The 25,921-nt window shown below is 50.9% G+C and overlaps 5 protein-coding genes across 5 annotated transcripts; 2 read left to right on the top strand and 3 right to left on the bottom strand.

The window, feature by feature from the left end:
- Positions 1–540: 540 nt before the first annotated feature.
- E0L32_000885 (uncharacterized protein) lies at positions 541–2,142 on the bottom strand (the record flags this gene model as incomplete). The annotated part of the gene is made up of 1 exon (XM_031143757.1): positions 541–2,142. One exon carries the CDS (start codon positions 2,140–2,142, stop codon positions 541–543), a length of 1,602 nt encoding a protein of 533 aa, XP_030994419.1.
- A 1,027-nt stretch (positions 2,143–3,169) lies between these two features.
- Positions 3,170–5,351, bottom strand: E0L32_000886 (uncharacterized protein; the record flags this gene model as incomplete). Its single annotated transcript, XM_031143768.1, has 5 exons — positions 3,170–3,921; positions 4,007–4,153; positions 4,214–4,727; positions 4,789–5,101; positions 5,155–5,351. 5 exons carry the CDS (start codon positions 5,349–5,351, stop codon positions 3,170–3,172), a joined length of 1,923 nt encoding a protein of 640 aa, XP_030994420.1.
- A 563-nt stretch (positions 5,352–5,914) lies between these two features.
- On the top strand, positions 5,915–9,171 carry E0L32_000887 (uncharacterized protein; the record flags this gene model as incomplete). The annotated part of the gene is made up of 7 exons (XM_031143780.1): positions 5,915–7,483; positions 7,537–7,828; positions 7,888–8,117; positions 8,180–8,186; positions 8,247–8,450; positions 8,537–8,809; positions 8,873–9,171. The coding sequence occupies 7 exons, from the start codon at positions 5,915–5,917 to the stop codon at positions 9,169–9,171; spliced, it is 2,874 nt and encodes a 957-aa protein (XP_030994421.1).
- Positions 9,172–15,223: 6,052 nt separating this feature from the next.
- E0L32_000888 (uncharacterized protein) lies at positions 15,224–23,281 on the bottom strand (the record flags this gene model as incomplete). Its single annotated transcript, XM_031143791.1, has 15 exons — positions 15,224–15,247; positions 15,376–15,663; positions 15,728–15,887; positions 15,958–16,153; positions 16,215–16,351; positions 16,410–16,838; positions 17,217–17,387; positions 17,443–17,488; positions 17,541–17,590; positions 17,792–18,186; positions 18,239–18,708; positions 18,821–18,962; positions 19,025–20,473; positions 21,163–22,825; positions 22,878–23,281. The coding sequence occupies 15 exons, from the start codon at positions 23,279–23,281 to the stop codon at positions 15,224–15,226; spliced, it is 6,024 nt and encodes a 2,007-aa protein (XP_030994422.1).
- Positions 23,282–23,975: 694 nt separating this feature from the next.
- Positions 23,976–25,910, top strand: E0L32_000889 (uncharacterized protein; the record flags this gene model as incomplete). The annotated part of the gene is made up of 8 exons (XM_031143802.1): positions 23,976–24,063; positions 24,121–24,164; positions 24,223–24,369; positions 24,424–24,497; positions 24,553–24,596; positions 24,648–25,086; positions 25,141–25,183; positions 25,242–25,910. 8 exons carry the CDS (start codon positions 23,976–23,978, stop codon positions 25,908–25,910), a joined length of 1,548 nt encoding a protein of 515 aa, XP_030994423.1.
- Between the last annotated feature and the right edge of the window lie 11 nt (positions 25,911–25,921).

Here is a 25,921-nt window from a genome sequence, read left to right on the forward strand (position 1 = left end):
ATGTGAATGTCGGCGGAGAGGCCGAAAGGAGATAGGTAGTCATTTGAGACTAGAGGCTTGGGATTTTGGATAATACCAACAGTGCCTACCGGTTCACATCTATGCATTACCTTGCACTGAGAAGGGATAATAACTGGCTAGAATTATGCTCAGTCGCCTTAGTCACCTTAGTGTCACAGTCTCCTGAAGTGTGAGATACTGAAGCCTCAAGTATAGGTACTTGCAATATAGCTAAATTCGCAATATTGAAAAGTAAATGCTGTTAAGTGTGCTGAAGCCAAGAGCAACAGCAAGTCCGACTCAAGGCAGTCAAAGAATCCCATAACACAGTTCTATGTCACTTGTGAAACGAAATGAACCCCGTAGTAGTCTGCAGATAAATTGACAACATGTCTAACCAATTCCAAGACACCATAGAACAAATAGCTCTGCATTTGCCGTTCCCCAGTTGAGTGGGCGTGCACACCCCGAGTACGGTTCAAGCCTCGAAATCAGAAGCTTCGAAGGATTTTAGTATTTGATGTCTCCTCAGTAGATGCTCTACTCCCCGACCGGAACAACGACCTCGCGCCGACGTGTCGCCTCCTTGTTCGGGTGTCTTGCCGCAAAGATCTCGTCCAGCTCCTCCAGAGTGTAGCCCTTGGTCTCAACGAAGAAGAAGTATGAGAATACAGTTTGGAAGGCGGTCCAGCAAGTAAACACTAGGTACGTCTTCCACCCGATATTCTGCAGCGCGTTGGCCGTGCCGAACTGGTTGACCAGGGCCGAGGCAGAGTTGGCCATAGAGTTGATCGCCATGCCCTTGGCGCGCATCTCGTAGGACAAGACCTCGACTGGATACAGTGCCTGAAGTGGGGTCAAGCCAAACGAGAAGATCGACTGGAACAACCAATAAAAGAAAATGCCGACGATCGAGGAGGCCCTGGTGTGGTTCGCAGCATAGGTTGCCGTCCCTGCCGTAATGCCGGCCCAGCACAAGCATAGTAGACCCTGTGTGCCAACGATAACCTTGCGACGACCCCAGGTATCTGCCATACTGGCGCCTGTAATAGCAAGAGCACCGGACAGCACGAACAGCCCCAGGTTCAAATCCAAAACAGTCGTCTCCTCAGTGATGCCGGCGGACTTGTAGAAGCCAGCAATGTAGTAGCTGATGCCGCCCTGGGACCACTGCGCAAATACGGAGAGGATCACATTGCAGAGAATCCGGCGAACATTGCCTCTGGATCGCCAGAAGACACTGTAGTCCCAGAACCTCTTATCCGTACCATCTAGCTCCAGGGCGTCGGCAAATTCGCGCAGCTGCAGGGCAACGTAGAGGCTGTCCGGGTCGTCGTTGCCGTGGTATTTGACCAGAATCTCCTTGGCCTTATCCTGTTGGCCGTGGGTGTAGAGCCAACGCGGGGACTCGGGGAAGAACAGGATGAGGATGAACACAATGGCAGGGAACGCCATTTGCATCCACGTGGGGATGAGCCACGGCAGATTGCCGGAATAGTCCTTCGACCCGCGCGTGATACCGGCAGCCAGAATGGCACCGGTGTAGTACATGCAATTGTATGTGCCCGTCATGACTCCTCGGTATGCCGGGTGCGACATCTCGACAACGTAGGTAGGCGCAGCGGCAGCGGTGAGGAAGACGCCGAAGCCGAGGAAGAAGCGGCCGGCCATAAACTGTGGGAGGTTCGCAGTAGCGGCCGACGTGCCTTCGAGAATAGTGCCGATGATGATGATGCCGGTTCCGAACATGGTCCCCACACGCCGACCCCATTGATCGGTGAGCGGTCCCATGAACGGCAGTGCAGAGACGCCGCCGATTTGGTACATCGCGGTGATCAGGGCAGACTTTTCGCCCACCACGCCGGTCTGAAAGGTATCGCGGTAAGACTTTGTCACGAGAATGGTGCCCATCAGGCTGCCGTCGTAGCCGTGCGCGGTCGAGGTCAGGAACATGATACCGAGGAACATGTACAGCTGGAGCATGCGCTTCGAGAATAGCTTCACGGGTTCGAGCAGCTTGGGTGCGGCCAAGGCTTCAGAACCCACGATAACCTTGCTGATGACGGGTCCTTTGCCATTGTGCTGCTCGTGCTGTTCGACGGCCGGCTCGGCCGAGGCTGCGGGATCAGAAGTGTCCTTCATGGCGAAGGAGCTGTCGACAGAGAAACGAAAATGGCAATAGTGTATGTTGGTGATATCTTGAGCTATTTCACCTAGCCAGGGACCTGGATGAACTTGATGAGCAGAGCCCGTTCTGGGGAAGCAAGGATGATATGTTTTAAATCAATTTGGAGAACAGTATTCCACCCATTACCCCATACCCCAGGGCTGTGGTTAAGCTTTCGGGACATGCATGGAACAGTCGATTTGTGTGTGGGGGTTGTGGGATGAGCGGGCGAGCTGAAGAAAGACTGCGGGATGCCCATACAAACCAGGTGTTCTGTGAATGCGGGATGGGCCAGCTGTTGACAATCACTATGTGGTGTGCACTCAATCAAACTAAAGCTCACCAGCCGTAATGGGTTAGGGTTGTACTCAATTAATTCAACACCAACATAGTTACCTCGGAAATTCCGACCCGTGTCGGTGCTTACATCGGGAATAACATACAACACCTGCAATTCTCCACACGCTAGCCCTCCCGCAGATTTGATTTTACTGTATCAGGCATCCCAAACTGGGATTGTGGCAATGGTGGGAGGGCTTTTCAATTGGATCTTGGCATATTTGATCGGTGGCAACTGCCCGCAGGCTGGCCTGGTCTCCGAGGTAGCTATAGTAAGGGATCAAGTCTCAAAACACATATGTCAGACAATCTCAATACGTAATCGGAAGAGAGAGTCCAGCCCTCTTGAAAGAGAGGAGGAGTCAATCATTTTGTGGAGGATTGATTACTCAGGACTTTCCCGGGGCATCAGTGCCTTCATAGTGAGATAATGAGGCTCTAGAAAGCCTCCTTAACTGTCTTCCTCGCTACGTTTTTATCAAGCATTAGCTAAAGTATGCAAGCAATCGGGTCGTGTAATTGGTGTACCGTTGAACATTGGATGTAGCCGAAACGAGGATGGACATTTCTTTGACAAATCTTTGCTTTACAAGCGTGACTGATCAAACATTGAGGACCTAAACTCTATATACCAGACGTCATAGAGACATGCGTGAAGTTGGGTCAGAGGGCATCGAATCCATGTCTCAAACGTGATGGGCGCCCCTGGGCCATCCTTGTCACATCGACCCTCTGCCGAGGGCTCAAAGCCCTCATCAGTACCAGGCTGTTTCCCTCAGTTGTGAAGCAGACTTTGGACATGGTTCTGATCTCTCGCTCCCGAAGAATATTAACAAACTCCTTCAATGGGGAGACAGTATTCTTGTCCTCAATGAAGTCCAGGCCATCCAGCACCCAAACCAAGGATGGGGGTGCATATTTAAGTAGGCCGTTTATCAAACTCATTGCCGTCGGAATGCTGTTCAACGTCCCATCAAGAAGCTGATATTGGTCCGTGTCTAGCAGCTCCGATGCCGGGAACCTCGGGGGGAGGAGGAATGTGAGTTGCGTGATGACGCTGTAGAGAAAGCTGATTATGCCCGCCGCAGGGTGTGATAGACCTGTTGCTGCAGCAGTGGCGTAGCGACGCTTACCAAAATACGAGATACAAGGGAGCCCCTGGCCCTTAGTGAGCTCACAGAGATGCAGGGCTGCGACAGTCAAGGTGCAGCCATATTCCGTGTCCGGTGCGCCCTCCAACCAGACCATCTTCGACTGTGTATTGGCGATCCAGACTCGTAGCTCCACAATTGCTTCCTCTGGAAGAAGGGCCGAGAAGCCCCTAAAGTCGTTGGAGATATCTACGCGGCCATCTTCTATGAAAGGAACAATGGCCTGGGTGCATAATTCAAAATCGTGACGTGTGCTTTGCTCGTCTACAATGGCCCAAATATTAGTTTTGCGACGTACAGAACCCGACAGGTATGGCGCGAAAATATCAAGGACGAATCATAAACTCACCTTTGATTGAGACACCACCGGATGCTATATCTTCCTCTTCGATTGAAAGGTGTGAGCTTTCTGGGGACACATCCTCAGTCGTAGTCAGCTGAGGATCAGATGCCGTTTTCCCCTCGGTGAGTGTCTGCAAGATACGTATGGCATCATCTGTGAAGTGAAGGGTTAGAACCTTATAATACGATATACACTAGACGAAGCTGAACAGACCGTGATTATGGTGCTCTTCAATAGATGCCAAAGTTCGGGTGGATGCCTTTCCGAGGCCCTCGAAGATGCAGATAAGCTTTTGTTCAGTGGTCAGAGCCCCGTCATCCCTGCAATCGTTGCCCAGAACCCGGAGCTCTATGCAATGACGGTTCGATATAGCCTCCTTGATATCTTTGATGTCTGCTTTCATTTCTTGTATGCTTTGCTTTTGGACATAGTCGGCCTCTTTCGTGATGCTGCTTATTGTCGACCGTATGTTGTCGACAAGTCTCGATGCAGTGCTGTCGTAGTAGCTCTTGCTGAGGGAGGCCTTAAGTCTTTTTCTCTTCGACTTGAACCAGGACATAACTTCGCAGAGGAGGCTGAAAACGGCGACGTAGAGCTCAACCACCAGTTGTTTCGTCCTTGCGGTGTCTGCGAGCGGCAGCTCTCTCCGCACAGACCTGAGATCCGAGCTAATCTCCGACAAAGCAAGAGAAAAGCATTCGGCAATCTTTTGATAACTGATGGATGCCTGTTTGCCCAATTAGACAATTTGAGTACAGTAAATGGAAAGTGAAAGTGTACCAATATACCTTCACGACGGAGGAAACTACCCCTGTGATGAGGCTCACGTATTTATCTCCGCTAGGGATAACTTCGAAGAGGTAGGAGTGATCATCCATATGTTTGATGAAGTTATTGAATCGCCTCTTAAAACGCTTCTTATCTTCCGCCGCAGACCACCCTGCCTCGGCTTGCTGGACGGACTGCAGCAGTAGGCTGATCTGAGGCACATGCCTCGGAGATTCCGCAGAGATTGATTCATCAGGAAATAGATGGCCAAATTTCGCCCACAGGCTTACTACCTCCTGGCGTTTTCTTTCGAGGGGCACAAGTACCTCATCCCTGAGAAAGGCAGTTAGTATTGGATCACTTGCAAGGTATTCCGATGCATTTACCTCGGTGAATCGGTCAGCACGAGCCAATCTCTCCACTCATGAATCTGCTCTGCCATGGCCTGGGCACTCTCGTCCTCTCTGCGAACTGTTGTGCCAAGCGCTTCGCTCAACGTGTCGTTTGGGTTTTCACGGGAGACTTGAAGGCTGTATCTCCGGACGAGGGGAGTAAGTTTCGGATCCTTGTCGGCCTCGTCCATCTTGCAAATCAATTTGATGATAGTTCGCTAAAATCTAAGAAGTGATGGCAAAGCAGATTGCACACCTTTCTGCTCTCTTGCGGGAATTTCGTCGGCAAGGCTCAGCCTGATCAACGACCTGAGCAAAGGTATGTACGATCCAATGCACCAGGTCGGGCCGATACGCCACAAATGCATGTTGGGCTCCAATTGAGTGGATGGCCACTGTAGCTGAAAGTGAACGGTCACGTAAATAGGTACTTTCGGTTCTGCAGACGAATCAGCTGCGTCTATCTCAGCGCTTCTGCAGGATGGACAGGTTGGGGGCCGAAAGCAGATTTGTCCTCACCCAATCACAGTCAAGTTCTGAAACGTCAGCACGCACTCGGCTCTTCCAGAGTTGACAAAGCATCGATAAGCAAGGCTTAGTGTGCTCGATTTTAATAGAAGTATGGCATGTCCTACTTCTTGGGGAGTTCTCGAGGAGATCCGTGAATAAAGACTACCTTCTCTCCGATCTCTACAGAGCTCGGCATTCTTGATTGACTAGTCTTTCATGTCATTGAGCGACAGGTGTAAGCCCGATGACGCAGGACAGTCCTCATGATGGTCCGAAAGGACACATCGACCCTACCAGCCAAAGTCTCACCACAGACGCTTCGCCTAGGCTGGATGACCCTGCCCCCAAGGAAATTGCAGCAGATGCAGCAATCAACCCAACCCTGCCTAGCACAGAAGGACAACTGAACGATGGCGAAATACCTCACTCCTGCCAGGCCGAGAACCCAGGATGCTCTAGTGGAGAGGAGATTGGCAATGCCCAGATCCCGAATCACCCCAATGAGGCTGATGAGAGCCAGGTTTCGGAGTATGGAGAGATCAACCAGTCCAACGCCGCTCTGTACTGCCAGAAGAGTGGGCGGCTGCACGTATCCTTCATAGGCATAGGGATCCTCGACTGCCCATATTGTCAACAAAGCTTGAGGGCGCCGAAAACCCCTAACGACGGACCATCGGACCTTGACAACACACTCCGGCATTTCAAAACCGATATGAGAGTCTACTTCAGGACAACAGACGATGATAACTCTCGTGAAGAGGAGGTGAAACGATTCGGCGTACACAGTAGCGGACATCTAAGGACATCGGAAGAGGACTCGGATAGTGATTCGGAAAAGGAGTCGACAGAGCAAGAAGGCGAAAAAGATGCTTCCACTGAGCCGTTGGTCTCTCACCTTGTGGAGTATAGGGACGAAAGGGACCGCGTCGTTTTGATAAGCCCTTGCGCAGCTGATTTTGATCTCGCAGAGGCCAGAAAGGCTACAGGTGCCATGAGTGGGTCAATCTTTGACGTGATCACGGTCATAGATACCTCATTATCTCGCTCGGAGTTCCGTTACGACTACCCATACTCCGAGTCTGACATCTTGAACAACCCCAAACTGACACTGAAAGTTCGACTCAAGCAGCTTGTGATCCACTCACACATGATCATTGCGGCTGTCCGCCGTGCTGTTCGATACTATCCGTCCCAAAAGTTCAATACTGAGGACCTTGTCATTGAAGAACCCTACATGCTTCTACAGCATCACGTGGAAGAGTTGAAGTCTATCCGAGAATTGTCAGAGCAAGGACTCGGAGTGGAGCCGAGAAACGCCGAGCAAGAATTGAAATTCCAGGAATCGCAGCATCTTGCGGCTCTGCTGAACTTCCTTCAAAAGAGCAGTGCTACCGACATTGAGGAAGAGAGAGAGCGACACAAGCGGGGCATGTGCACATTTCGCATGCTTTGGCTCTTGTTCAAGCCAGGCACGACTGTATACGCAGACATCTGCGGGACATTATCTGCGTATGTGGTCCGCAAGTTCAAGATCTTTAGAGGAGGTTACAGCAAGGAATATAACATCTCGATCTGGAACCTGGTCTACGATGGCAAATATGTCGGAAGATCGAAGTCCATGGTCACAATCGCACAGTTCGAAGGGGAAAGGCAGATCCAGTCTATGAAAGTGTTTCCTAGCGAATTCCATGATCGGGAAGATGGCGGCAGACTTCGTCAGCAATTGGAGACGAACGGGGAAAGTTGGTTCAGCCTTATCCGGGGGGCGCAAGTCTATTATGAAGGGCCACTTCTCGGCAGCGCAAGGCGACATGTAAGGACCTCTTTCTTGCGATCCGATATTCCACGAGACTGACTATCTACCAGTTCAAAGGGCGAGCATACGTGGACAACGCCGCATACTTCAATCTTGACTATGGGGTTGGTGAGGAACTTGATGTCCGTGACTATGGCAAGGAAATGAGCAAGTGTCAGTGTGAGCAGTGCCATGGACGTCGACCTCATCCCCCGCCGGACTTCCCATGGGCGCGGTATGACCTCATTGACCCGGAAACGGAAAATAATTTGGTGCTTGCCAACTCACCCGAGGGACCTCGCCATCGCTATATGTTATGCAGTCCAATACTGTGGGGTTTTGACCTCAAGGCTCGAGAATGGAGTGTGTGCCCTTGTCTTTCACCGCTGCCTCCACTGAGGTCTTGGCTAATGAGAACACAGAGGAGCTCGATGTGAATTGCTGCCGCGAGCCCAAGATCAATGCGGATATCATCGACACGCTCGTTATGCCACCTGATAGAAAGGAGATGATCAAGGCACTTGTTTACAAGTTCGCAGATTCAGGGTCACCAAAGAAGCCTTCCCAACCCTGGGGAGCAGATTTCATCGAGAACAAAGGCGAAGGACAGATCTTTCTTCTTCATGGAGGACCCGGCGTTGGAAAGACATATGTGAGTTTCATCAGCCAAGACATCTCATGAAGTGGACTAGTTGCTAATCAATATCGTCACAGACTGCAGGTAAGCTAGATGCGACAGAATCTCTGTGGCGTTGATTTGACATAGTACTGATTGTACCAGAATGCATAGCTGAGTTTACCGGGCGACCACTTCTCTCGTTGACCTGTGCAGATATCGGTACAGATGAAGGCGTCATGGAACAAAAGCTTTCCAAGTGGTTCACTCTAGCCGAGAGATGGGGTGCGGTCATGCTCATAGACGAAGCAGACGTCTATCTCGAGCGAAGGCAGATATCCGATCTCATACGCAACAGCCTAGTCTCGGGTATGGAACAAGTCCACCCCCTTCTTCTTATGCATCATTATGCCCTGGAACAGAATCTAAGCTAACGTTATTCTGGTCTTTGGCAGTCTTCTTGCGCTGCATTGAGTATTATCGCGGCATCCTATTCCTCACGACCAATCGAGTGGGGCATTTCGATGATGCATTCATGTCACGCATTCACGTCATCATAGCTTACGACAACCTTCAAGCCGAAGAGCGTGCAACTATCTGGCGCCAGTTCTTTGACAAACTCGAAGAAGACCGTACAGACTTCGTGATCACGTCGCGAGCGAAGGAATACGTGCTTCATGACGAAGCAATCACTAAGCTAGAGTTGAACGGGAGAGAGATTCGCAATGGTACTGACCGAGACAAACACCACTCTTCTAACGCTGTAAGCTGACATAAAGGTAATTCTATAGCCTTCCAGACTGCGGTAGCTCTTGCAGAGTACCGCTTCGCTCAACGGCAGCACCATGCGCGTGATCATCCCAGGCTCGACCAGAAGGACTTCGAGCAGGTGTGTGCAATGATGCAACAGTTCAAACAATACCTGGACAATGTCCATGGCGCAAACGAAGACGGCCGTGCATTCAAATCCAGGGCGAGGGCATATCCTGATGATGTCCATGATGCAAACCCGGGTTCATCCTTAACACACCATCCGGCTCAGACTAGGTCGGATGTGCACCACCCAACAAGGCCCATGGGTAACTATTGATGGCCAAAATTTGACGGATGTTGTTCTTTCCACTTCTTGAATTCACAGCTGTAGGTTTGGGAGTATCGCTCCGTCTGGTTCTGGAGAATTAATGTCACTATTTCCTAAGTGCTTAGGGCAGATTTTATAACATCGTACGAACGCATCCCCGACGTGTCGTCTCTAGGAAGCATCTTCTAAATGCGTTTGCCATCGCAGTTGCTGTGCCATGCATGACTGTGATCTCGGCACTGTCTGCCTTGAGTCATCAAACTTTCCCACTGTTATGCAGAACCGCAAGGACCAATGAGAGTACCTTCCGGTGCGTTCATGTGCTGCGCGCCAATGACCGAACCTATGACCGGGCTTTCCGGGTACCATTGGTTAGATCTATCTGTTAGGCCAACACAAAAACAGCAAGGTATTTGAATGCCAGGCCATCCAGTCCAGTCCAGTCCACTTATCAAAGAGTGATGTCCGGTTCTTGACAATGCGAATCTACGCCTGATTTGGCGGTCCAACAGTAGCGTGAGGGCGATTACACCTACAACGCCAACCCTCAACTTGTCCTGGATCACTTGTACTTGTAGACTGGGATGTCTCCTATCTGTTAACTCCGATCTGCCGATTCTAGCGTGTTGGCATAGAGCTCAATTTACTCCTTGATCATTTCTCTATCATATGTACTTATGTCAAGACGTCCAGCCTCTCGCGAGCTCTTCCTCAGTGACGTGACCACGGGCAGAAGAATAATCAGTGCTCTCAACAGGTGTCAATTGGATGATGGCCTTTTATTCTCTCCCGCTACCGAGAGTCATTATTCGGGTATGACGCCCTCTGAGCCCCGATATTACAGATCCTGCATGTGAGTGGTCCTATCCAAGCCGTGACCTCCGAAGGTATGATTCGGGTAGACCATCCACCTCCCTCTCAATCCGATTATCCCTACCATCCATAAATTCGCTCCTCCTCCTTCCCTATCAGTCTTACATCTTGATATTTTGCACTCTCGCATCAATTATCTCACTTCTGAGTGCATCCTTCTTTTCGTGTTGAATCCTCTTCAGAAGAAGTTGGACCACAATTCAGATATCAGTATTCATAGTACCAACACAAAAGGCATCATCAACCTGCGTTTTGAGTGATTCTTTACCCGCTTGCACATTAGCCATGCCTCAAAAGGCAATTGAACTGGAATCTGCGTTGGGGTCCGCTCTGTATGTGGTGCTGCAAACAACACCGACTCTATTCACTCTGTGGGAATCATAACTCACAAAGGTCCAGATATTTGTCTCCTAAAGACACCAAATCCCAGTCATCTTCTCAAACCTCATCCTGGAACACTTCTACCTGTCCGTCTTCTGTCGAGCACCGCCCTGTCGGCCTAGGAGGAAACATTTTACTCACACCCACGCCAGAATATTGCAGCATCCCACGAGTTGACATTCATGTGGCATTGCTAGGAATTGGATCCCAATTTGACTCCCGAAAACATGTTTACGGATAATTTTACAACGAGTTTGCGTTAAATTTCCCTCCAATAGTGACTAATCGGGGTTGGGTTGGCGATCTTCATGCTATTGACGCCTGCACTGATAATTTGACATTCCCGCTCGCTCAAACAACAGCAGGGCATGAGAACTCCCTGCTCGAGGTGGCAGACATGTATGAACCACAGGAATTGAGCTGAGCTTGGCCGGATGTTGTTATGTGCGATGAAGGTAATGCCGCAAGACGTTATCGGGCAGATGGGCAACTGTGGCACTATGACCGGGCGTCTTTGCGTGGAGGGGTAAAGTCACGATGCATGCGCCTCTTCCTGTGCTTCACCGCCAGTTCGCAGTGATTCTGAATGACTCGGGGGTCCGGTGGCGGTGTGGCAAATTGCGCTGTGACAGTTTTGTCCAATCAACTCAAAAACTGCCATGTGTGGCGAGAAGCCTCGCTCCCGTGTAAGGTCACCATTGGCTCGGTGACTAAATCCTTCATGCGTGTCTTCTGGTATTAATTTCACATTCCACTTGTTGCATCAGTGGCGCACTGCGCGGGTGCATTGCAAAGTGACGCCGCGTTTTTTCGTGGCATGAGTGGAAACGGAATGCCTATCAACAATAACATCGACGACTGAGCGCCGTGGAGTTGAGTCGTCCAGAGCGGAGTAACGCTCTTGAAAGGGTTTCAAGCGCGACTGAGCACCAGCAGTCTTTTGAAAGCAAGGGTCACAGAAGCCTCTTAAAACCCCACAGCCGCTGGATTGTAAGAACAGGGCCTTTCCTGACATCCCATCTGACTGTCAACAAAGCTGGATAACCAAATCAAGAGAGGAGCTCCTCAAACGTAAGTGAAGCGCCTAAACCTATTCGGAATCAGTGACCAATGTATCATCATACACAGCTGAGGCGCGCCACCCTTATCGCGGCAATGTATAGAGACGCAGTGGCAATGCGTCTCACCGAGAGCTTCAATGTCAGCGCGGATACTCGGGAGAGGCATTTATTCCCGCAGACCTTTACACTCTTACGGGCGCGCGCTTACCAAGACAAGCGCCGCAGTCCGAGTAAGCAAGCGCGCGATTGCCACGTCACAGACGCGCAAACAGCCGCAGATGCCGGGCACATTGGTTCCAGTCTGCCTTGGTTTATGCAGGTTGCTCAAGCATGCTGGACGAGCGATAACCAATAGACCTGGGTGTGGCAACTATGCATGCTTGTGGTTCGCGCATTCTCGTTTCTGACTGGCTCCAATCGCCCTGTATTGACTTGTCTCGAGAGCGGGGTAACCAACAGTCCGTGATTACAAGTGAGAGAGGACTACTGCATCATGCGGGTGAGATTGCAGAGAACGCCTCGTGTTGAAACGTTTTCGACGGCAAGCTATCAAGGATGCAGAACGCGCATCTGCCGGAACACGAATACGAAAACTGGGAGCATAGATGCCTTGCCACACATAATCGACGATTTCGGTAGTCCATCTTGAGATACCAGAGTTCTCATGCGTAGGTGCTGCCGTGGGTTGCATGTACATCAAAAAGCGTTTTGGGTAAGAGATGAAAATATGTATCCAATACTGAAAACTTCGGATTTGACTCTGCATGAGCAAGCAGCAAAGGATTGCTGCCTCAAACATTCTATGCATAATGTGACCCGTGATGCCTTCGGGTTTGCACCTAGTCTTGCTACAGCGCAAACAGCAACACGTGCTGCGTTCGTGAAGTCGTGTTCGGGTGGCGTGCAATCCACCACAAAAGTGACTTCCATTTTCAACACAACTTTTGCCATAGCCCGCAGAAGCAGCAACTATCGGTGGCTTTGATGGATTGACACGCAGTATCCTGAAAGTATATGTCCGCAGGCCACCCTTGTAACTTCGGTGTCTTATTCTCCGCTGGGACTGTCTGCTTGGCAATGGCTCAAGAGCAGGGCATGGAATTTGATCTTGCAGACGGCTGAGAAATGGCCTTCGTCTGTCATTGCATGTGGCCTGCATCAATTTGTAGCTTTATCTCCTGTATGAGTACATAAGAACTATGCCGGTGCATTCTCGAAAAATCCTGTCATTTCGTTCACGCTTCCCACCAAACTGCCAAAGTTAGTCATTCACCATTACTAGACCCTACTCCTTCCATTACTAGCACTTTCAGGCACGGTAACCGCCCTTGCACTCGGAGGAATCGTCGTACCAAAGCTTGCCTCGCATACGCTCAGAAGTCGTTGCTGTCTACAACATGAAGAACACTCATGAATCTATGTATGTGTACTATGTTTAAGTCTTCTTCGTGACAGATACCAGTGTACATGAAGCTGAACTTTCTCTCAGATCCTCTGGATATTCAACCCGCTACCGCTCAAGCAAAACAGGGTCAACGAAACCAGAAGGAATCCATAGCACGACGCAAGCTTCGTCCGTGTCCGAACAGTCAGCGTCGGAAGAATGGACTTGGACAGGCCATGGTCATAATATGACTTCAGGTGGCTATGAAGCTCATGGACAGTGTCAAGGTGTTGATTTACTGGGAATCGGATCGCAATTCACTGGCCAGGGGGAAAGGATATCGTACAATGAATTGGACATCGAGGTTTAAGCAACCGCTCATGACAGAAAGCCCAAGGCCGAATAGCCAGCCATACCATACTTGATCGCTTCTTTGCTTCCTCAGAGTCTGAAGGACTTACGAGGTTAGTTAACATTTCAAATTAGGTAGCACTGATATGAGTGGATCAAGGCAAGGTGGTCCGTCCTCGAGCCTGGTGATCATCGATATCCCCAGGTCTTTTGAAAACAGTTCAATCCGGGGGTGGGATCAAGTGCTTCATTACAATGATCTGACTGCTCGGGCTGTACTCGGATTGCAATTCCAAAGTTCCAGCAATAGACAGTTGTCATTCTTCCATCCTCGTAGCTATAAGCCCCTGATATTCAACATTTCTTTTCAAGAATTGCAGCGTTACGCAAAGTACGACAATGCTCCGGCCCTTCCTTTGAGACACCAATAGGACCGAGAGCTATCCCGCGGGCTGGGATTAGTGGTAGCGCCATGGGTCTGGAGAACCAGAATATCGGGCAGACTATCTTACCGAGACGGCTCAAGCGTTCATTGACCTGGACCCCACGCGGGATGTCTCCAGCCCTACGGACCGCACTAAGACCAGTGTTCTCGAACAGTCCAGTGTGTGAGACGGGTCGATTAGAATTCATGCAGGTTCTACCGGAATAGGTAGCCAATGAATGAGCGGCTGTCTGGCAACTCGCGCTCGAGTCCATGTCAGCATTCCATGCAGGCTGCGAAGCCAAAGGTCTGGCCAAAACCCACACCAGAGTCCTGGCAAACGAGCAGCCACACGGTCAATTCTGTCTCTTCAGTTCTGGTGTTCCTGGGAGCGGCACAGATTTCCAATCCATGGTTCCATCTGTGCTACAGCACATGGACAATCGGTCCGTCGCCACGGCAGGTGGATTCCAGAGTCACAAACACAGGTAACGCGACTGAGCTTCCAACCGGCGCCCTGGGCCAAATTTTGATAGGATGACATCACAGTCCCGGGCGAGGACACGGGACAAGGTTTGCGGACGTTTGTCGTGGATTCCTGAGGCCCTAATGCCGCATGAGCAGATGGCGGAGTCGTTGGAGTAACTGTCATACGTTGATGCTCTCGCATCCCTGGATGTGTCTGAGCTACTTGATTTCCTGCCTCCTATTGGGGAATTCCACCCGCTGTTGGGGAGTGCTGGGACCCTGCGGGTCGTTTAAGTTGAGCTCGGGCCCGGCGCCGATGACAGTTTGCCTTAAGAAGCTTAAAAGTTCGGCCGAGATGTCTCATGATCTCGGCCAACCCGGCATAGGACACGGCCAAAACGCCATTAATGTTCTCGTGGGGACGGTTTGGCTCTTCGTTTCGGCGCAGATTGGTCTCGGTCAATTGATTTACGGCCGGGTTACCGAACTATCGAGTAGCAACTTGTAATAGGTCTCACGATGGCCCGCGAGATAGACTGTAGACATCGAGATGTGTTTTGCTGTTGTTAGGGGTTGGGATCGGTAGGCATCACGTATCGATCGATCAAGAGGCTTTCTCATGATCGCGTACTCCCTTCAGCATTGCTTGTGCTGGGGCTGGTCTATTTAAACAGCATCAGGATCACCTCTCTCTTGAATCTGCAAATCTCCATGGTACAATCAGCCAACTTCTTCTCCTTGAATCTTCCAAGATCAACAGATACTATCCCACGTTGAAACAAGTTTGCAACTCCTCGAAAATGTCCAACAGGTAACTCGCAGATCTCATTGCCCCCTTTCACTTGACGAAGCACTACTGCCTTGGCCCTTAAATGGCCATGCGATTGTCTGCGACTTGCCCTTTTTCAAAGCTAACTCAACACAGAGGCAACCCCGACGAGTGGAGTACAGCAGCGCAATGTTCGTCTCCGAAGCGCAAGACCAAGAAGAGTACCTCTTCGGACACGAAAGAGTCAAAGAAGACCAAACCGAAGAGCGGAAAGAAGAAGGCCAAGGCACAGTCGATTTCTTTGCTTGAAGTCGGCTCGCAGTTCCAGGGTTAGCTAGACATGGTTTCTTTCATTGTTCGTGGTCGATGTCTAGCTACCAATGTCGCTTCAGTTGAGTGAATACAGACTAAGGGTTGGAAACTCATTGTCCCACACCTTGAACTTGTTAGCCCTGCTTGCAGAAGATATCACGATCGGTTTGGCCACCGTGACAAAACATACCATATCATCTAGAAAACTTGGAATGTCGAAAAAGGAGTCCAACTGCGCATCCCCTAGGACTAGATCCGGAACGTCTAGCGGAGGAAGTGTAGTGTTTGTAGCAGAGGCCAATCTCCCCTGCTCTCTTCGCATCTCAGTGGCAGTCTCGCTGGCCCCAGCCTCTTCGAAGATTTGTGCCGCTTGCAGCAGCGCGAGCAGAGACTTCTCGCAGTCGAGGTAGTGATGAATCAAATTCATGGCTTTGAATATGAAAGTACTTGCATAGTACAAGGTCATGCCATTGTAGTCCTAATGGTCTCATTTCAGTTGATTTAAATCTTGGTAGTTTTGCTTCCGATAATTTCTGTCTTACCATGGTGTATCTGATGCCTCTTCGAAAAGATTCGGATTCGAACTGTGTTTGTATCAGAAGACATGCATTGTCGACTGCCCTCTTTACGAAACCGATTCGCATAGAGTCCATTGGATTTTTATCGGCTTTGAATCCATTCAAGGCGAGGCCGTTGATGTACCTTGCTCACATAGAGTGGTCAGCAGGAGCTGGGAATGGTTTCTCTCTTGGCTTCTGTGCGTGTATCTTACAGCTTGATGAAGGCATAGGGGATCGTGAACCGCTGGCTCCGGTCGTCTAAGGGCTGGAAATGCGGGTCGGTCCCGGTGTTCATCTCTTGGAACCAGATATCTGCTCGTTGGTCCAGCCCCATTAGAGTCTCGGCGACCTTGTCCGGCAACGGTTGCGCCATCAATCGAGACATCTTGATTTGTCCTTTGGCGTCACCTGCCATTGAATTAGCTGCTAGCTAGGCACTTTGTAGTTCAACCTTATCCTCCCAATGTACCTGTAATGGTGAAGCCCTGCACATATGCGTAGATGTGGTAGTCAACTGGCCGGCGGTAAGGTGATAGAAGCAGTTCACTTGCTTGCGGCAAGTATTCCTTCATGCGGTTGGTGAAGAATGGACGGGTGACATTGATACTAACAACATCAGTCTGGGCTGGGAATGCTTGTTCAACTCTAGGACATGGCTACTCACGTCAAATCAAAGCAGCAAATTGTATACCACAGGCGTCCTCGTTCAACCATGTCCTCTGTTTGCTCGATCGTGCGGTCACCAAGCTGCAAAGCGCTTTCGTTGAGTTTCAGCTCGATCGCCACGGAAGAGATGAAGCCCCAAAGTCTTATGCGCCCGGTCCATGCTGCGAGAAGCATCATGGCAACGAGACTAAGCTTGTCTGGTGCGGGCCCGTTGAAGTAGTCCTTTATCAGGTTGTCGCTCTGTCCGATGAAGAACTGGTATCTTTCGGGCTTGATTGCTCTTGCAGCGATAGCGCATATGACCAAAGCTAGCAGAGGATACTTCCGGGCTTCCGTTTTGGGTGGTATGATCTGTTCATCTAGAAACTCTATGGTTTCCTTGCAGTTCTGTTCGTAACTTCGGGAATAAAAGATGAGATGTTGGGTGCTAGAAGAGTTTAGGAATGGGCGAATACTCACAAATCGTACAGTTCCTCCCACTCTAGTCTACTTATTACTCCTCGGGATATGATATCTTCAGACCGAGATGGGCAATCGGTCCCGAGCTCGTTGCCAACTGTTGTTCTGGAGCGACATGTGAAACGGGCTGCAGTCCCTTCCGCTAAGTCAAGTGGCTGCGAGACGACGTTGTCGGCCTCAACACCAATTCCTCGACTGAGGCGATATACTGTTTCTCTGAGCTCAGACATCTGCTGACTAAAATGGTCCTCCATCAATTGGAACCGTTGCTCAAGGCTGGTTATTTTCCTGCAGCCCTATCAGTGACATCGAAGGACCACTAGGGAGAAAGACTCCGAGAACCTACGCATCATAAGAGCCACCGGCTGACCTATCGATTGCATCCTTGGCAGACGAGGCTTTGGGTGCGGCGAAGACACATTCGGCGCCACTGGCGCGACATCTTCGGCACGGAATCTCGGCCGGGCCTCCGCATTTGAGCTTCTGCCTCCGGCACCGCAGGCAAGCCGCGAGGGCTCTATTTCAATGGTCTCAGCAGTGTATGCGATATGAAGCCGAAGATGGTTACGTACCTGTTGACATCTGACATTTGACCTCGCTTGTGCTCTACGCCTGTATCTAGAATAGCGGATGAAGTCGAAACAAAGTGTTGATCGAGTCGGAGGGGAACCGACGCCCAAAGTGGAGCCCGCCAGAAGTAGTCGGATGCGTGCGTTAGCGCTATCGTAGCAAAAGTTCACTACACAGTCTACACAGCTCCCAACCGTATTTGGTTAAGCTTGGCTTTCACGGCTGGAGAAAGGCCATGGTAAGAGAATAGCGGCTTTTTGTACGATATACAAGCTACAGTGAGATTATCCATTTACACGAGACCGATTGAGTGAAATAAATGCTGCTGTTCCCTCCAGAGCCTGTAGATACTCAGTCGTCCGGCCCCAGGCTGTGCTCATCGAGACGAGAAGCTTGCGACCCTCCTGCAAGATGCCCAAGGGCCCCTTGGCGTCATAGATATCCCCAACGCCGGCAACGTAGGCCCGAATGACGGAGGGCCGGCCGGATCTCACAAACAACTGCACCATCTCATCATCGCACGGCCTGTCGAGATGGATGAATGTCGGATCGGGCGGATCTTCCGCGCTACTCTCGCTATTCGATGTCCGGGACGGCAAGGGCGCGCGAGATGCGTAAGAGCTGTAAGCCCAGAGGACCAACGTGGCGAGGAAGACCGAGGTTGGCTCGTAAAAGGCGTTGCAACTGTACCGCCGGACATGCCAGAAGAAACAACCGCAGTGGAGAGCGGCTAGCCGAGCTTTGTGCTATTCGCTGTTAACATCTTCTGGAGAAGTTGAAGCTTCACTGATTACTGACCTCGTCCCTCTGTGCCCATTCCAATACCTCGCTCTCCAGTTTCAGCGTAGCCTCCCTTTGGGTCAAAGGACTTCCTTGAGGTGTCTCGGCGAGTGACGCAAGTCCGGAAGCAAGCGCACGTATCTTGCTGTACGGGGAGAAGAGAACAACTCTGGAAAAATGAAGATGAAAAACCGTGGCATGCTCAGCTCCAAGAAGCTGAGCGACGACGCCATTCGCGGCCCAGTGTAACACATCGACACAGTCCATTGCCGCACTGCGCCAGCTAGCTAAAGTATTCTGTCGTTCTCTGTCTGACGCACTGCCTCCATTTGCCACGGCAGGATTGAGATGGCCCAATTGCGGGATCGATGGCACCCAGCCGGACAAGCCTCGGTCAAAATATGATTTGACTTTGAAAAGCTCTTGATAGACGCCGTGTAGGAGAAGAAGGTTGCTATATTCACCCAAATCGGGTTTCATTTGTCGTTCTACAAAGAGTTTGTGCACTTCAGACACAAGGGTTGGATTTTCTTCGGTCCGATGTCGATGATCAGCATGGTTTATGGCAGGTAATGGATGCCGAAGGATAGGAAAACTCACTTGTAGAGCTTCTAGACTTTTGCCGGAACACTACAATATCCTGCGCACCCCATAACTCATCATGGGGTAGTTCCCACTGCGCAGATTCTAGAGCCAACAAAGGCTGTAGCTCGAAGTGATACGCTGCCATGCAGTCGAGGAGCTGGAATGGGTAAGCTTATTAGTTTTGTAGTTTGCTCAAGCACAGGGATGAAGTCAACCAACCCATATCGCATAACAAAGGCGGCGTGTTGTTTCCTCGAAAAGCCACTGTGACCAAAGTCCTTCCAAGGACTGCTCGGATACGTCTCTCGTCGCACACATGTCTTTGAGTTGATCGACACCGGAAGAACTTAACGATTCCAATGCATCGACGAAGAGACTCCGTCTGGACTTGGCAAGGCGTCTGAGTCTCGCAGATCCCTGATAGAGCATACCGACCTGGCTCAGAATCGTTGCCTGGAGTAATGTAACAGAGACTGGACTGCCATCTTGTCTCTCAAGCTCTGTAGCAACTGCTCGGCGTAGGAATTCATGTAATGGAATAACGCATTGTGAGAATTGTTGAGTTTCGGTGTATTGCGAACCAATGGTCGCGATTGCTAGTGCGAGAACCCAGTGCTCGTTAAGATTCGTCACTCTATCGTGATAGATCGGAAGGATGGGGTCGAAATTCTCAAAGTATAGATGAACGAAGAACTTGAAAAAGTCCAGATCCGGAAAGTTATCAGCCGCATATGGAGCGTAGAGGCCATGATTGCTCAAGCATAAAAGCTTGAACTGGGATACGATATGATCGTATACACGAGACTCCACGGTTCTCGAATAAGCGTCGTTCTCTACTGGAGGACATGAGATACTACTCAGATCCGGGAATCGCATCCTAATGTCTAAATTGTCTTCCGCGGAGAACCCCTCGGCTTTCGTTGAGACAGGCTTCAGAGGGGTGGATCCCAGCACGCGGATGGACTTCCTCTTTCGTCGGGCGGTACAAGGGATTCTCGACCCATTCGTGCTGGTAGCATAAATCCCACCTCTCGCTAGGAGGTGAGGCGAGTGGGATTCTGCTGAGAGACGGGATGCAGTCGACGTCGTCCCCGTTAGCGAAGACGCTGAGCCAGGGGTCGATGTCTCAGTCAACGGGGAAGCTGCAGTCTGCACAGTCTGGGGTATTGGCGAGGCCAGACCGAGAGTGGATTGACTGCCCTCCTGTTGTGGGATCCTATATGGATATTGTTGCACACTTGTGGCGAAGGGCTGCGAGAAGACGGGTGCGCCGCCCGAGCTGCCACCGAGCCCATTATCCAAGCTTGAAATCTGTGCCGTATCGAGCTGATTGTTTCCCAATCCTAGGCCGAACAATGAGTTGTAATCCACATCCATATCGTAATCGGTATGCAGCCAGTTGATAGGGAGCTCAAAACCCCCATCGTCGCCCATCCCGCTGGCGAATGCTTGGGCCGAGGTATCGAAGCCATCCGCAGTACCATCGTAGACACTCGTTTGTTGCTCTATGGCCATGATACTCCCTGGCATTTCTAGGTATGGCGTTGCGTCTGGCATGTCGGCGGGCACGGAAGGGGCATCTTCCATATCTACCATAGTCTGCCGGGGACGACGCTGTGTCGACTCCTCGACGGGGTAAACACAGTCAAGAGCCTTGAGACGACACCTCTGACATGGGTCCGTTTTATTGCATCGCCCTCTCACTCTTGCACACTCTAAGCACGCTCGCCTTCGGCTGCTATCTGCTTGCTGCGCATCTTGCTGATGAAGCGCTTCGTGACGGTTCCGAATGTCGCTAAAGACAGGCCAAGGTCAGCGTGAAAGCCTATAATGATACCTCAGCGGGTGAGCCTGTGTTGCCTGACCTGCGCGAGAAAGTTTTGGAGCAGACAGAACAGGACAGACGACCATGCGGCTTGTGGCTCCGTTGATGTCTTGTCAGATGTTCTGGTCGCTTAAAGGTCCGCGGACACGTCGGACATTGGTGTCTGCGGTATGCGCTCTCCGCAGGGAGCGACAAGGGGTCTGCATTGGCGGTGATGGATGCCATGGACACAAGCAGACTGAGTCACTCGGAGTCGGATCGTAGACATTAGGATAGATGACCTTTGACCCGTGCTCGACAGAATGTTTGAGGGGTAAAAGTTGGGGTAGCCGGGATTGAGGTTCACTAAAGCCTAATAGTCTAGCCAATTTCCAGGCTCACGTGCACCGACGAACAGCGTGCTCTTGCACGGTTTTACGCAGTTACATTTCTCGAATTTCAGGACAAATCTTAACTCAATTCTATTGAACTAGTGAAGCTACTGATCGTTTCTCTTTGCTTGCTGCTATCACATTTCTTGTAGCAAGCCTACCCTCATGTGCCCCTTGCCTTTCCTGTTGGACCTGAGATAATATGGTACAAACACTATCTTCCTTGGATCTCCCAGAGCTAACTTTGTTTCGTTGACGTCTCGAGCTGGATCGGAACCTTGCGGCTGACTCTCCCAAGAACTTAGGCCTCGCTCATGCACTGATGAATGTAGCGCAACATAGGAATGCTCAGGATTTCCCATGACGCAATTCTCTTCGGTAAGCCGGGCGTTCGGCGATATAAAAGTATTCTTGAAGTGATCTTGAACCCAGTCGTTGTCGCAGTCCTCAACACAATAGATCAGAGGACCCCGCGCTGCCGAAATTGTGTTTTGGTTCGTGTAAGGATGCGGCGCGACAAATCGAGGCTCGAAACCTCCGACTTCGAGTGTGAAAAGCGGATGTTTCTCTGTGTAGCTAGGTTTGAGGATGACGTATCCCTTTTCAACTTTTGCTGTCGTGCACGGAGGATGGAGCTGAATTTTCCCATTGTCAGCCATTGCCTTTAGCAAGCACGGGAAGTCGGCGAGCATTCTTACCGAAAACTGGTTCTTGGCCCATCCTGGAATTCTCAACCGAAGAGTCGTTGCAAGTGACGGCGAAGCCTGAAGCTCTATCTGCACCTTTCCCTTCCACGGCCAACTAGACGTCTGCTCCAGTATCACACTGCTCTCATTGTCGACCAGAAAAGAAACCTTTGCCGAGGTGTAAAGATGAACATTCACAAAGGCCTGCCCATTCGCTCCTCCGTAGTCCCATAGATAACCACCCAAGCTGCCAAATAGCCGCATCAAGTTGGGTGGGCAGCAGGCGCACTCGAACCAGTCATACCTCTCGCTTTTGTCCTTTTCAGAGCTTGCCAGCTGGTTGACATATGTAAAAGCTGTCCCTTGAAGATTCGTCGCAGTCATAACGGCGTTGTATAAACAAAGCTCCATGATGTCGGCATACTTCGAGTTCAGGTCCAGCTCTAACAGGCGTTCAGCAAGCATGATGACACCAATGGCTGCGCACGTCTCGTTGTAACAGCCACCTTCGTCCGTCCCCTGAGGAAGGAAGTAGGCGATACCAAAGCCTTCCCAATGCTTGATGGCTCCAATACCTCCCGTTACAGACATTTTTCTGTCTACCATATTGTTCCACAGGCGGTCCAGGGCCTTGGACCAGTCAAGGCGCCGTTCAAGGGACCGTGACGTGGGCGCCTGCCGGTCGATGCAGAGGAGGTCCGCAACAGCGGTTAATAAATACATTGCTCTGACAGAATGCCCTTCAACAGATGGTTGTTCCAGAATTGGCACGTGAGCCTGGTTGTACCAATGACTGCCGGCTTCCGGGTAAGGGTTTGGTCGAAGGTGATGATGGTCTCCTCGTTGTCTTTCTTCCCAATCGTAATAGTGCATTCCTTCTTGACCATGTGGGTTACCCCTCTCCTCAAGAAAGTAACGAGCCAGTTCGTATGCTGGTTCGTTTCCCGTTGCTTTATAAAGCCGTAGTAGCGCAAGTTCGATCTCTGGGTGACCGGGATATGCATGTCTTTGGTTTTCGCCGGGACCAAAGAGTGTACTGAGCAACTTGACGTATTTCTCGATGGGCTCTAGCAGGAGATCATTGCGATAGTATTCTCTATGAGCGAGAGCAGCTTCGATGAGATGACCGGCATTGTAGCTTTCATGATATCAGCCGCTTATCTATCAAGGTCTCGCCAAGCTCAACTTACAGTTCATGCTGATCTCTGATATTGGACCACCTTGCGTTTGGCTCAACAACGGTGAAATAAACATTCAAATACCCGTCCTCCTGTTGGGCGCTTCGAATGTCATTGACCAGATCTCGAACCGCCGTATCAACCTCTTGGTCATAATGCTGCGCCAGGAAATAGCAGGCTCCTTCTATCCACTTTGCAATATCGCTGTCCCAGAACAGACTCTTGGGGACGGGCCAGAGATAAACCTTGTCGTAGACAGGATGCCATTCGAGCTTGAAGCAGTCATACCTGCCAGTATCTCGCAGCTGCTTCAATTGCGCCTTGACAGTCACTAACCGGACCTTTTCTCTTCTATCGAGAAGCAGTGACGGTCCAGTGAAGGATGTATCACGGAATGAGAATTGGGGGTTTGTCATGGTGTTGGAAGGAATGCAATACGTTGGAGACACTAGTATGGTCGGAAGTTGCGAGATGAAAGATAGCTCTCTGAAGATGTAGTCACGTTCTAAGTCCTGGCTTCAGCTTTGTGCGTGCCACAGACATGATGAATTCCCATTGGACTGTGGGTTCATCCGGCATGGATCGTTGCTCCCAACGATGCGTGCTATCCTCGGCATCTGGCAGGGTACATACGTCAGTGAATCATTCATTAGATGTTCACAATGAGGCGGCTAACATCGATTCTCCGCACGCTTGGCGTTCCTCCGGTGGGCTCACTCCGGTGGGAGGTTAGCACTGTCGGCAGTTTAGTCTGTTTTGCCCACCGGAGTGTCCAGGATGGGGGGCAGAGCCACGAGCCGCTCCAATCATAATGCAACACCAACGGGGACTCTTCTCCATGCGCCCATCATTCTCCCCAAAGCTCGGAAACCTTACTCCATGAGCATCAGGCGAGTTGACCACCCGATCCCCATGGGCAAGGGCCATGGAGGCAAGTGCCGATTGAATGGCGTGAGCCAATCGATTTGTCTGTCACAGCGCGAAGTATATATGCGTATGCTTCCCAGCTGATACGACCTTGTTTTGTCTGCGGATCTTCTCGCCTGCACAAGCTCGGCGCAGTTTGTTATCAGCTACAACAGACTGTTCGTCACCGGCACATTCGTCAAGATGGGTTTCATGGAGACATTCCTCCCCGCGAACGACCGCTATGCAGCGTTACTGCTGTATAGCATGGTCTTTAGCCTGGCCTTTAATGGTAAGGCTACCTAACAACCAGAAGCCACGTCATTTCTAGAGCTAACATCCGCGAAAGGCTACGATGCCGGTATCATGACCGTCATTCTGGCGGACAAGCAGGTACGTATCGCTTCCAAGGAAAATCGAAGCGCACATGCAATTTAACACGATACAATAGTTTATCCAGTACTACAATGTCGACTCTACAAAGACCGGCGTGATCGCGACGATCCCATGGGCGAGCACGGGTCTGGCTCAGCTGTGCATTGGAGGCACTCTGGCCAACCTCGTTGGTCGCCTCTGGGCTCTCCGTATCTCCATCAGTGTTAGTATCGGCATATCTCACTAGCAGTTGAACTTCAAACCTGAGAAAGGCTAGGTTATGATCATTGGAGTGGTCGTTCAGAGCGTTCCGAACACCTACGCCGTCCTGATTTTCGGCCGTCTATTGACGTTAGTGAAACCCAAAACCCCGAGGTATTGAATCAACAGACTAACGATCCTGTAGAGGTCTCGGCTTTGGTTGTATCTACATCGCTAGCAGTCTATATGGTGCGTACGCTTTGCGGGCTCTCGAGGAGATGTCCTAACTTGTGAACAAAGTGGCCGAATGCGCTCCGAAAATGTTGCGAGGATCTTTTGTCGGCACAGTGACGCAGTTTGGCTATCAACTCGGGACGTTGATAGCCTTCTGGGCCGGCTACGGCATGTCTTTCCACACGAGCCCTTTCAACATTGCCTGGCGCGTGTCCAATGTCATCCAGATCCCAATTGGCCTTGCTTTCCTCGTTGTCTCCTTCTGGTACCCCGAGTCGCCTCGCTGGCTTTATGAGAAACACCCCGATGATCCGAGTCGGTGCCTTTCCACCCTCTGCAAGCTGAGGATGGGCACTCCCGAGTCCGAACACGTCAGCATGGAGTTTCACGACATTGTTGCTTCGTACGAGTACCGAAAGACGTTTGACACCGGTTACGCTGGCATTTTCAAGTCGAAGGCCTTGCGGAAGCGCTTGGCCTATGGTCTCTACGCTACAGCCTTGCAGTAGGTGCTTCAATGTGAATCATCGCACCACAACCCGCTGACAAATTACATTAGGCAAGCCGGTGGAATCGCTGCGTTGACCATGTATGCCGCTATTGTAAGGCCCTATTTGCCCCCGAGTGAACAGCACATCAGCTAACATAGTTTGCGATCAGATCTACGAGTCACTAGGCTGGAACTCGGGCCATCAAGCCCTGGCCATCAACGGTATCCAGTCTGTTCTGCAACTGCTCATCGTCCTCGTCAACACGTTCACGGTCGATAGATTCGGGCGCCGAGGCCTCCTGATCGCCGGCTTTACCATCCAAGCCCTCGCACTCCTCATCATGTCGTCTCTCACTACAGCCTTCCCGAACAACGACAACAAGGCCGCCGCCGTCGTCGAAGTCGCCATGCTTTTCATCGTGGGCCTCACATACTGCTGGTCCAACGGACCCATCGCGCCGGCTGTGGCATCGGAGATCTTCCCTCAAGAGGTGCGAGACAAGGCATTTGGTGTCTCCCTTCTAGGCCAGACAGCCTGTCTGCTAGCCATCACTCAGCCGTGGCCGCGCTTCAATAGTGAGGTCGGCGGCAAGAGCTATTGGTTGCTCTTTGGCCTGAACACACTGTGCCTGATCTCGGTCATATTCATCCTGCCGGAGACAAAGGGAGTGTCTCTGGAGCGCATGGACAAGATATTTGGAGAGGTAGATGCCGTCGCGGCTGGAGAGGAGTCCGGCAATGCTGTCAAGGTTGAGGCTGCTGCGGTGGGGCACACGGAAGACATTGATGAGAAGAGAGTCCAGACTGGGCAAAACCATGAACAGGATCAGAAGGTGTAGGCACCAGACAA

Source organism: Thyridium curvatum, assembly GCF_004353045.1.
Source record: "Thyridium curvatum strain D216 chromosome Unknown NODE_3_length_876553_cov_77.224826, whole genome shotgun sequence".
NCBI classification, from domain to species: domain Eukaryota; kingdom Fungi; phylum Ascomycota; class Sordariomycetes; order Thyridiales; family Thyridiaceae; genus Thyridium; species Thyridium curvatum.